At 42.5% G+C, this 12,884-nt stretch overlaps 1 protein-coding gene across 1 annotated transcript in view; it reads left to right on the forward strand.

The window, feature by feature from the left end:
• Positions 1-393: 393 nt before the first annotated feature.
• The window catches only part of LOC142461652 (phosphatidylinositol 3,4,5-trisphosphate 3-phosphatase TPTE2-like), a 39,345-nt gene continuing 26,854 nt past the window's right edge, over positions 394-12,884 (forward strand). Inside the window, exons 1-7 of the mRNA XM_075563599.1 lie at positions 394-464; positions 1,437-1,536; positions 1,697-1,760; positions 2,704-2,768; positions 11,716-11,776; positions 12,513-12,594; positions 12,698-12,786. Of these exons, the coding sequence (XP_075419714.1) occupies positions 394-464; positions 1,437-1,536; positions 1,697-1,760; positions 2,704-2,768; positions 11,716-11,776; positions 12,513-12,594; positions 12,698-12,786 (532 nt within the window). The remainder of the gene's footprint in view (positions 465-1,436; positions 1,537-1,696; positions 1,761-2,703; positions 2,769-11,715; positions 11,777-12,512; positions 12,595-12,697; positions 12,787-12,884) is intronic.

Raw genomic sequence — 12,884 nt, forward strand, 5'->3', positions numbered from 1 at the left:
TAGTTCAGTGACATTGGTTACAGTCTTCATGTTGCCCAACCCTTGTCACTGCCCTTTTCAGACTCACGAGGAATATGTCACCAAGCCGTCGTCATCGTCTTCTTCTTCTTCTTCTTCTTCTTCTCCTCCTCCTTCTCCTCCTTCTCCTTCTCCTCCTCCTTCTCCTCCTCCTCCTCCTCCTCCTTCTTCTTCTTCTTCTTCTTTAAACACAGACCGTTGAATGCATGGGATGATGCAATGAATTTGAACTCTTAAGGAGGATGCATCAAATAGTGTGTGTTCTTAAGACATTGCTTTCTCCCTTTTGGAGGGATCAACTTAACTTGCTTTGTTTTATGTTATAGGACGCGACAATACTTTTCGGATATCCTTAACTCCTTAGATGCTTTCGTTATGGGGGTGATCCTGCTGGTTAATATCGTTTATACTTTTTATAACTTTAATGATCATAGTGATATCCCCAGGTAAGAAACACGATTCACTCCTCTAAGCCTTTCAAGTTTGTTTTGGTTTGTTTGGTGTGTGTGTCTGTGGGTGTGTCCTTTCTTTTTTGTTGACCTCTCATATATAACCTTTTACTGTCAATATGCCTATAAACTGCTTGACATGAAATATTTAGTGAACTTTCATGTACTTGGAAACTAAAAGGTGGTGGTATTTAGGGACCCATAAAGGGTGCACATGACCTTCAGAGTTATTTGCAAATAACCAGCATGGTCCCCTGCCTCGTAATCTCAGCACCACTTTGGAGCTTGCTAGAAACCAATTCCTTAGGTCTTGCCAAGGTCTATGGAATCTCTTGGGGGTGGGATTCAGTAAGTAACCTGTGGTTTAACGAGCATTTATTTACAGGTGCTTCTCATGTATTTGCTCAAGGTAGAGAAGCGCTCTCGTAAGCCATCAGCCCTCTGCCCTAGTATCTCTGATGAGAAGAGAGGCCCCAGCTAGCAAACTTGGGAAGCATTTCCACCTGCCGCTTGTCTTTCTGTATGTTGAAGCTGTAATGAACTTCTGTTACTTGTGGGAGTAACAAAGGTGAAAAATAACCCTCTGTTGGTTTTGATGGAGAAAACATTGAGAAGTACTGGCCCGCACAAGAGTTAGATCCACAAATTCTATGATTCTGGTCCTCCAGACCAGGGCTTCTTACCATTGGTATGTTGGGCCAGATATTTGGGCTATCCTGTTCCTGGAGGATGTCAAACAGTATCCCTGGCCTCTTCCCACTAGATTCCGGTACTATCTAGTAGCATCGTTCCCCTACCCACCACCCCTCAGTCTGATCATCCCAAATCTCCGCAGACATTGCCACCTATCACTCGGGTGGGTGTGTAGAAGGGGAAGTGGCCCTGATTGAGCTCTGTGGTTCTAGACTTGGCAAAATGCTGTTGCTGAAGCAACAACAACAAAATGGATCTTTTTTGATTTGTTGTTAGATTGACAATTCTATTCCGATCTCTACGATTAATCATTCTGATAAGACTTTTTCATCTGGCTTATCAAAAAAGGCTTCTTGAAAGACTGATTAGAAGGATGGTAAGTGGATGTAATGTGTCTAATTTAGGGGAAAATATCTTTGGGGAAAAACTGGTAAAGGTGTTGATATCTGTTTTTATTTATTTTGTACTTACTTACCTTTACTTTTATGGAGATTGGTTTGTTTTGTTACAAATAAATGGCTGTTTTAAACTCGCAGGTTTCAGGCAACAAGAGGCGATACAACAAGGATGGATTTGACCTTGATCTCACTTACGTCACTGGTGTGTGCACTTCACCTGTTGGCTTACTTCATCCTTTTGTTGTTTTTTTTTAATTTCTTGCCTATGAAGTCTTATTGTTTAAAAGCATTCTTCATTCTTGAAGACATCTCACTACTGAAGTTCCCCTGCCTCCTCTTCCCTGTGTTTTCTTTCTGAGAGTCAGTCACCCGTCAACCAGAGGATGCTCTACTTCCAGGGGCTCTGCTAATGTGTCGTGACCAGGATGTGCCACCTTGTCTACTTTATGCAACATTAAGCATCATTTAATATTTGACCACTACATACTATCTGCTGTTTCGGTAAAGAAGAATGCTAAAAATAAAAGAACTGTGACAACATTTCTACATGAATTAAATCACCAACACTGCTGTGCATAGATAGTATTTCAGCTCCATTGTCGCAAATCAGGGAACCTGCTTGCTTGTACAGCAGGAAGTTGAGTGGATATTCAATCGACCCCTTTTGAACTCAGTTTAGAATGTACTGAGTTCCAGCCCTTACTCTGGGCCCCAAATGTCCCTGAGAGAAATGTTCCCTTTTCCTAAGACCCTACATAACAGGTGTTTAAGATAAGAAATAGATTCCAGCCGGATGGGGCAACTCTAGCCTGAGGCTAACATAGACCCACTTCATGTGGCTGGAGCCAGTGGGACCTTTAGAGCAGCATGCGAGTTTAATGGCCATGACACCGGATAAATAATAATAAAGATGATAAGATGTGCCTCTCTTATTAGCGCTTAATACTAGATCTGAGTAATAGAGAGAATTACTGGATAACAATAGCGATCATACATTTCCCTGTTTTCTTGAGGTTTGGCTTTTCTGTCACTGCAACCTTGAAAGTTCTTTTTGATGAAGAAGGAGTCTGTGTATAAAAATTAAAATTTTTATATTGTTCCACAACTAGAACAACATTTACAGTAGTGATTACTTTGCCTTTCAGATCGCATTATTGCAATGTCATTCCCATCCTCTGGCAAACAGTCTTTCTATAGGAATCCCATTAAGGTAAGAGGATTTATCTAACAAATATTTATTATATCTCTAGTGAACATAGACTTTGAAGTAAGTCGTAAGTTTAATATTGACCTTGAGATGGGAATAGTCTCCTAAAATATTACCTTCAGGTAGCAAAAACACAGTGGATCGAAATCAGTTGGTTTCTGCTATGTTACAAAACACCCCAAAACTAACGGCTGATAGCAACAACCATTTATTTAACTCTTGACACTATGGTTTGTGAATTTCAGTTGGGCTTCATTAAATGCAGTTGGGCTTGATGGGATTCTCCTGGACTTGCTCAAATAGCTATGGACAGGCATCGGGACCTATGAGGACAGGCTAATCTAAATTGAATTTATGGAGGGACCACGTGGTCTCACCAGCAGGCTAGTCAAGTCTAGTTTACACGATGGGAGGCACAGGGTCCCTAGAACAGCAAGGAATGGATCCAGACCCCTCGGAAGCCCAGGCTGATGGCTCATATAACAAGGCACCGGTTTCATTCTAACAGGCAAAGCCAATTGTAAAGCCAACCCAGATTCCAAGAAACGGAAACAGTGTGCACCTCTTGATGGGAGAACTGGCAAAGAATTGTGATGTTAGTTACCTTTGCAGGGAGACAGATTGGGAATGATATAACTTGGATGTGTGCTCTTAGGTTGAGATCTTAAATGACAGTGGGAGCTACTGACGTAAGTCCTGTGGATGACTACACAAATTAATTTCATAAATATAGTGGGGTTTACTGTGAAACTATAACTAAATTTATTAAAGTGGTTTACATATAGATGTGTGTATCCATGAAATTTATAAATTTGTTATGCCTCAGTAAAAATGTAATTGTGTGTGTGTGTATACACACACATAGATACGTCCAATTTGATTTTTTGACTCATGGTGATCCATGTGACAGAATGGAAGTGCCTCAGGGTTTTTTGGTTTTGTTTTAATTTCATTTATTTTGTTGTTATTGTTGACAATATACACAGCAAGACACACATCACCAATTCAGTAGTCTCTACACGTGCATTTCAGTGACACCGATTACATATTTAGAGTTGTACACATTCTCATCCCTTTCCCCAGTTATTCCTCCCCATTAATGTAAACTCACTACTTCCCATGTTTCCTAAGTCTTTCATGTGGCTGTTGGCAATTTGATCCCCGATGGACAGATCTTAAAAGAACATCATGGTCAAGGCAGACCTCCTTTGCCAGTTAAGCTAAACGGTTGTTTGGTCTGAATAAGGGAGACTGAAGAAGAATCGGCACATGTGAATGGTGGTGCTGGCGAAGAACGTTGAAAGCACCATGGACCGCCCAAAGAACCAAGAAACCTGTCTTGGAAGCCGCCCAGCCAAAATGCTCTTTTGAGGCAAGGATGGCAAGACTTTGCCTCACATACTGTGGGCAGGTTGTCAGGAGAGACCAGTCCTTGGAAAAGGATTCACGATTGGTAAAGGAGAGCCCAGGAAAAGGAGGCAGGTCCTCACCAAAATGCAGGGACACAGTGGCTGCAGCACCAGGGTCAAACAGAGGAACACCTGTGAAGGTGGCACAGAGCAGGGCGGTGTTTCGTTCTGTTGTGCACAGGGATGCTGTGGGTCAGAACTGCCTTAATCGCACCCAACAACAACAGCAATAGGGTTTGGTTTGAAAAACCTTTGTAGAGATAGTTTTGGTTTAAGGTTTAAGTATCTCGGGATATAGCTTTAGGGGCTCATACAGTTTCCATGGCTCCAGGAAATCCGGAGTGCATGGGAATTTAAAATTCTGTTCTATATTTTCCTCCTTGTGATTAGAATTCTTCTATAGGATGTGTGGTCACAGTGTTCCATGATGGTTTCTGGGCAGTTTCTCGCCAGTTCTTCTGGTCTCGTGGCAAAGGGGGCAGTTGTTTATGAAGGCGATTTTAGCCACACATTCCAATTCCCCCTCCTCCTCTTGGCTCCCTGTTATAACACGATAATGCAAACCAGTAACTATACCCGAGGTGACCACTTGAAAGCTTTTAAGACCCCAGACACTTTGAACTGGAAAATAGAAAGAAGCACTAAGCATGATATTAGACCAGTGAACTGGTATGTCCGGTGAAGCCATGACCCTTAACCTACGAACCAAAGGACCAAATTCTTCAAATTCTTCAATCCAACCCCAAATGTCAGCACAATTCTTCAACTAAATGGGAAAAGTAAGCATCAACTTCATATGGAGGAGAAAGAAACTTAGGAGAAACAGAAACTACTGAAAAACAAAGACACAGTAGGAGACGGGTCACCCCCATCCCCCAATTTCAAAACAGACGATGGTGTACAGCCACGGTATAATGCTATATAGACCAATGGATTAGAACAGAGAATCCAAAAATACAACCATGTACCCACAGAGACGGGCCTTTTGATAGAGGACTCAAGCACATTACCTGGGGAAGAGATACTCTTTTCAACGAGTGGTACTGGAGACATTGGATCTCAACCTGCAAAATAATGGAACAGAACACACGCCTAATGCCTCATACAAACATGAACTCCAGAGAGATAAACCCCCGAACGACATTAATCATTGATGCAAATAAGGACAAACTTAAAAGCCCTAATATAAGGCATAAGTATAATGCCAAACATAATGAAAAACACTCAGAGTACAAAGGACAAAAATAGAGGACTAAAGTCTCCTAAAAGTACATTTCTGTACACGAAAAGCTTTCATCAGAAGAGCGAGCGCAGACTGGGGGAAAATGGCAATTAGATATTGGACAAAGGGCTAGTCTTAATCTTTTCCATAATATATGGAAAACCGCAACATCTTCATAAGAAAAACACAAGTAATCCAATAAAAAATGGGCAGAATGCACGAATAGACAATTCACTCAAGATGACATCCCAGGCAGCCAACAATCCCATGAAAAAATGCTCAGCATCATTAGTTATGAAAGAAATAAAAATGAAGCTGACAGCGAGATAGCACCCACACCGACACTTCTAGTCAAGTTAAAACCACAAACACCTAATGCTGGCGAGGATGTGGAGAGGTGGCGATGCAGGCACGGAGGGGGCATTGCAGAACTGGACAGCGCTGTGGAAAACAGCACAGCACTTCTTTGAACAAATGCAAATCGAAGCCCCATAGATCTCTACTTGGTGTTTGCCACAAAGAACTAAAGAACAAAATACAGACAGATAGTTATACTAAAGCCCTGTTGATCACAGCACTTTCTGTCCCAGCCACAAAGATGGAGCTAACCAAGAAACCCACTGGTGGAGGAATGGTTGGACACATGAAAAAACATGGAAAATTATGCATCTCTCAAAAACAAGAACGAAACCGTCAACCACCTCACGATCCTGATGCATGTGGAAGGCATTGTGCTCAGCAAAGTTAATCGGTCTCCTAAGATAAATACTTCATCACACCATTAGTATAAAGGAAAAAATGAGTAAAAATGGTTTCCACACCCAAAGAAGCAGACTTGGAAGGCTATTGGCTGGGGAGGGGGTGGGGTGGAGGTGGGAAGGACCCAGGATGGCAAATAAAAGCCCCCAAATCTGAAAGACAATGTTCACTGTGGGTTTGCTGGGGTGCTGTCGTTGCTTAGTTGAGAGGGCGGAGCGGCTTTGTTTGGTATGCTTCTCTTTGTGGTCCGCTCCATAAATAAAAGGGACTGGGGTGCCGCGGGGGTGCGGGGAGAAAGGAGGAAAACTGAAAGCACAGCTTTGTAAGCGCTCAGATCCTTCCCCATCAGGTCCAAACACGGATCGAATGAGGAGACCAGAGGACAAGGCAAACGGAAGCTGCCTTCAGTGCTGTAATGGCACACGGGGTAGTTTCAAACAAACAAACAAGCAAACAAATCCCATGCAGCGCTGGGTTGTACAAAGTGGCCGCAGAAGACCATCTTTTCTGTTGTCGTTGCAAATATATCTGTCATGTAACTTGCCAATTCAACTTTTTACAGGTACACAACTTCTTGACAACACTTAGAGTAACTGGCTGCGCAGAACCTGCCCCGATTTCCATCACTGAAGCTCATAAATTGGTGCTTCCTAAGCAATAACGGCTCCCGCCCCCCACCACCCCTACTGCTGATAGCTACTATAAACTTTGCTCTCTCTACATTTTTATAAGTGAGATCGTACAAAATTTGTCCTTGATATCTTCACGCTCCGTGCATTTATATAGTATAGATCAAGACTAAAACTCTTCACAACATAGACATTGGTGTTGCTGGCGGGGCCATTAAGTTGGTTCCAACTCAGGGCGCCTCCGTGTACCACAGAGAAGCCCTTGCCTCGTTCTGTGCCATCCTCACGATTGTTGTGCCCCAGTCCCCTCTGGCAGACTGGGTGCTGATTCATCACATGGAAGGTCTTCCTCTTTGTCACGGGCCTTCTGATTTACCAAGTACAATGTCCTTTTCCAGGGCCTGGTGCCTCCGATCCCATGTCCAAGTCCATGAGATGAAGTCCAAGTCCAAGTCCAAGTCCATGAGACGAAGCGTAGCCATCCTTGCTTCTGCGGTGCACTCCTTCTGTCTTTCCGAGGAAAGTTTCTCTGTGTGTGTGTGTGTGTGTGTGTGTGTGTGTGTGTGTTCTTGCGGCAGTTCATGGTATTTTCAATACTCTTCACCCACACCTTCATTCGAATGCATCTGCAGTATTCTTATTCATTGTCCAACTTTCACATGAATGTGAAGTGACAGAAAATACCATATTTCGTGCTTCAATTCCACTTCCTCCCAGGCCATGATCCTGGGGCTCAGAAACGTGCGAGCTGCCTTCCAGATCACAATCATGGGCCAGGAATATGAATGATGTAAGGGTCTTAATATAATGACCAAATTGCTGCCCAAGAGATTTTATTCACAGTGATGAAAGGTTTTATTTTAATGCCGTATTTGCTAGCATTAGATTTTCACATTCAAAAGGAAAGGGATAATATCATGGGTAAAATGATATTTCATTGTTATTTTTCTTCATTGGTGAGAATCTATATAGGATGGTAGCTAATTGGATATTCTTTGTTTTGTGAACTTTTTATGTCCTTGGCCCATTTATCTGTAGGATGGAGGGGAATATCTTTTAAGTTGTCATGAGTTGTTAATTTATGATCCTAGGTATGTTTTCTATGCATTCATTAAAAAATAATTTTAGATGACAGCAAAGTGAAGATATTGTACAGAATGTGTTACATTTCTTGTACAAAATTGTTTATTTGCCTTTTCTTTGTTTGTCACTTATCTGTAAAAGGTTTCCCCCAACTGTCAAAAGAATATGCACAGATAGTAATTAGGACTTCCTTCCTCCACATCCTCTTCCCTTAGCTTACTGTCATTGTCCTGAAACCTTATCTTATACTATCGATCAGTAACATGCTGCATGTGGCTTACTCTGGCTGTATCTAAGCTCTTCTGCACATCTAAACCTAGATGGAGTTGGTCAAACGAAGGAACATCTGGTTACGCCTTTGTTTCAGTAGTTTTCCTTAGGAACCATTAGCATGTGGTTGTTGAAGTGTGGAGATGTAACTCAGCACGGACTGTGGACAGTCAACCACGTGTACTTAAAAGTTGCCCAATTGCAAAACAGGCGTATGATCCAGGTACTCGGATGCTATATTTTTTTGTACTGCTGGTCTTGTGCCAGACATATTTTCTTTTATGGTTGTTTGCTTTTAAAACGTTGTTTAGTCACTTAAAGAAAATCTGCTTGTGGCACAATTTGCCTCCAATCCATTCCAAGTTGTATATTTGTTTTCCAATAAAAATTACAATTAAAAAAATAAAATAAATCATTTAACTGGGGGCTCTTATAGTTCTCAGAACAATCCATACAATATGCATTCATTTTTGTGGAAAAATCTTTTCACATGTTTGCTATTGCTTGTTTGTGGTAACCAAGGGTGGCAATATTTTTAAAAGAAATGTAACATTTTATGTCTCACTGCCATCGAGTCAATCCAACTCCTAGTGGCCTTATAGGACAGGGTCAAGCTGCCCCTGTGAGTTTCCAAGGCGGTAACTGTTTATGAGGATAGAAAGCCTCGTTTTTCTCCCACAGAGTCACTGGTGGTTTCAAACTGCTAACCTTGCAGATCCCAGCCCAGTGCATCACCACTGCACCAACTGTAGCCAAACCTAAATGTATCAATCTTCCATTGATTTGCCCCTTGGTTCTTTCTGATGCAAAGAACTGATTGATGTTCGGTTCAACTTCTGAGCGACGGTGGTGGTTTGCCCCTTAGTTGCGAGTCCATCTGGGTCTTATTTTGGTGTAAGAACCCTTCAGGGTGTGTAATGGTATAAAGCTCTTTACCCCTCCCCTCGTCACAGAGCGTCCACTTCTTTACCCTTTACTCCTAATGACGACGAGACCCCGTTTCACACACTGACCACCCGATACCTTGATTTTCCTTTTTCTGCAATAAGCAGTAGGTATTGCTGCCATTTGTTTGTTTTTAAAAATTATTTTATGTTGGCGGTTCTTACAGCTCTTATTGCAATCCATACATTAATTGTATCAAGCATAGTTGTGCATCTGTTGCCATCATCATCTTCAAACCATTTTCTTTCTACTTGAGCCCTTGGTATCAGCTCCTCTTTTTCCCCTGCCTTCCTTCCATCCTCCTACCCTTGTGAACCCTTGATAAATTATGAATTATTATTTTCATATCTCACACCATCCTCTGTCTCCCTTCACCCACATTTCTATTGTTTGTCCCCCTCAGGGTGGGTGTAGGATTATACATCAATCATTGCATTCAATTTTCCCCTTTCTCCCCCCACCTTCACCCTCTCCTCATGGTATCAGTACTCTCATTTTTGGTCCTGAGGGTTTTACTTGTCCTGGATTCTGTGTGTTGAGTGCTCTTATCTATAGCATTGTACATGCTCTGGTCTAGCCGACTTTGTAAGGTAGAGCTGGGGTCATGATAGTGGTGGGGAAGTGGGGAGGAAGCGTTAAAGAACTAGATGAATGTTGTGTGTTTTGTTGGTGCTATACTGCACCCGGGCTGGCTCATCCCTTCCTTGTGACCCTTCTGTGAGGGGATGTCCAATTGTCTACAGATGGACTTTGGGTCTCCACCCTCACCTAGCTCGTTCACATAGAAATTATTGTTTGGGGTTTTCTGATGCCTGATACAGGGTGGTGTGCTTCTTCCATGAGGGCTTTGTTGCTTCCCTGCTATATGTCTGTTTGTTTACCTTCAAACCTTTCAGACTCCAGATGCTATATCTTGTAATAGCCAGCAACCACTAGTGCTGGTTCCAGGGGGGCATGGGAGAGGAGGAGGTGGGGGAAAGGGAGCCAACAAACACACCCTGGGATAAGGGAGCAACAAGAGATCTAAAATCAATGATGAGGAGGCTGTGGAATGCCTACCAGGTGGGGTTTGATCAAGTGCAATGTAGCTGAGAAGAAGCGTGGAAAACCGAATGAAGATCGAACATGATAGTGGGACGGGAAAAGTGTAAAAGGAAACAGAGGAAAGAACTAGGAGTCAAAAGACTTTTATAGAGGTATAAATAGAGGCATGCACACATGTAAATATATTAATATATTTATTTAATATAAAATATGTACTTATATAATGATAGGGATATAGATCTATGTACATAGGGATAGAGATCTAAGTATTAAAGTAGCAGATGGACATTGGGCCTCTACTCAAGTCCTCCCTCAGCGCAAGACCACGTTGTGATGCTCACCTTCCCGACATGACTGCCGAAGACAAAATGGGTGTGTAAGCAGATGTGGTGAAGACAGCAGCCGTGCTATTGCTCAGTGCTACTGAGCTGGTTCTGGCTCATAAGCCCCTGTACACAACAGAACGCAAGCCGTCCTCATGATGGTCGTTAAGCTGGAAACCATTGCAGGGAAATGTCCAATTCATCTCCTTGAGTATCTTTCTTGTCTTCACCGGCCCACTTTACTAAGCACGATGTCTTTCCCAAGGCGCCGTTCCCTCCTGATAAAACCTCCAAAGTTAGACCATGCCTCACCATTCTTGGAACATTCTGGCTGTACTTCTTCCAAGTCAGATCTGTCCACTCTTCTGCCCATCTGTGGCAGATTCAATATTCTTTGCTAACGCCATACTTCAAGGGCAACCAGTCCTCTGCAGTCGTCCTTATTCATTGTGCAGCTTTTGCGTGCCACGAGGTGCTCTATGAACCAAGCCTGAGCTGTGTGACAGTCCTTTTTGGCTTTGCACAAAGACGTGGCGTGTGTGTGTGTGTGTGTGTGTGTGTGTGTGTGTGTGGTTGTCTTGGATGTATGAGTTGGCTGGAAATAGTGTTGGATTATATAATATTAACTATTTAAAACAAGAAACACTAATTTCTCCCTTATTTCTAAAGCTATCTATGTATAATTATTTTTTAAAGTAGACATAAAATATATGTAGTACACCACACACATTCATTTTAGAAAATAAGAAAGCACAGTTGAGTCAAAAAAAATAAAATTCTCTGTTTTGACACCACATATTTATAAATCGATATACTTTGCCTACCTTTCAAAATTACATGCATGCACAAACAATCCTGTATTTTGTGTGCTCATTTAAACAGTGCTGTCATATCCAGATAATTATCTAAAAGACGTAACTATTCAGAATTAAATCTAAACAAGACTCATGTGACTGAATTCATCAGGTGAAACAAACTTGCTCAAAGCCAATCAGCAATCTAATTTCCATCGCTGGGAGCTTTTCCAGCATGAATGCAGGATGGAGGCTAGTGGAGACAGCCAAGCACACTTGGTGGGCATTTGAGAAGCTGTCTGTGGGTTAGATTTGCCTGGGAATGTCCGTACCCTCATCGTCCTTGGAGTCATCCCTAGTAGGTGCTAAGTGAGAGACCAGTGAATTAAAGATATTCACCATGTTAAAGTTACTTCTAGGAAATAACTGAGCCTGGTGTCGTGTAGCTATTTAACATCCCTATCTCTTTTAGGAAGTTGTACGATTCCTGGATACCAAACACCTAGACCATTACATGATCTACAATCTGTGCAGTATGTACCTAACTAGATATTTCACTTCTCAAGATAGAAACAGATCTCGGCATATATGAGTACGATTCTGTTTTCACATTTCCTTTAATTCTAAGTGTTTGGTGGTAAATGGCGCATGAGTTCAAAGATCCTCATCCGGGCTCACAGGAGCGTGCTAACAGCCGGTCCTGATCTAATGGGCTGGAGTGGAGGTGAAATAATTGTAGAAAATTTTCAGATTTTACTGCTGGATGGTGGTTGAAGGAAACAGAGCCCACGGTGCAAATGCGTTCTCAGCAGGGCCGTCTATGGGGAAACACCCTGCCTTGGATTTTCTAAGCAACTTTGTGTCTTGCTCTCCCTTTCCCTATCCCTTGCCTCTCCTCTCTCTCCCCCTCTCCCAATAAATATTGCAAATAGATCATTTTAGAGGGTGGACAAGAATTTTGGCCAGCCACATTTGCTTCTGCTCCATAGTTTCTCAGTATCCTACAACAGTCTAATGAGTAGTCTTCTAGAAAGTTGAAAATAAGACCCGGAAAAGAAAGACAAATCACCTGGGCCTGTGATTTTAAGAGGAGCAGATATGGACAAGACAGACCTATTTGCGAGACCCTTACTGTCCTTTCAGGGTAGGAAGGACCCCCAGAAAGCTTCTCTGATAGGTGGATCAGGGGTTCCTATAACTTGTTCATAACGTGACCATTGCCCACATGTGTGGAGCCCAGAGATCACGCCTAGGTATCATTTGTTTTAGGTGAAAGAGGCTATGACCCTAAACACTTCCATAACAGGGTTCGCAGGATCATGATTGACGACCACAATGTGCCTCCTCTGAGGTGAGTTCTTGGCTAGGCTGCTTGAGGGGGGGGGGGTGGCTGAGTATATTGGGCCTTGCTCCCCCACTCTCCCCAAACTAACGCTCTCAACGTTTGCCATCAGTGAGATGGTGAAGTTCACCCAGGAAGTTACCCAATGGCTGACTGAAGACGAAGACAACGTTGTCGTGATTCACTGTAAAGGGGGAAAAGGTAATCACCGTTTTACGTTTCCTAAAGAAAGTTGGAAACGATGCCTTAGAGGACATGGATTATCTACATCTCGCTAGTCATCCGTTTTCAGAGCTCGA

This window comes from Tenrec ecaudatus, chromosome 11 (assembly GCF_050624435.1).
Source record: "Tenrec ecaudatus isolate mTenEca1 chromosome 11, mTenEca1.hap1, whole genome shotgun sequence".
Lineage (NCBI taxonomy): Eukaryota > Metazoa > Chordata > Mammalia > Afrosoricida > Tenrecidae > Tenrec > Tenrec ecaudatus.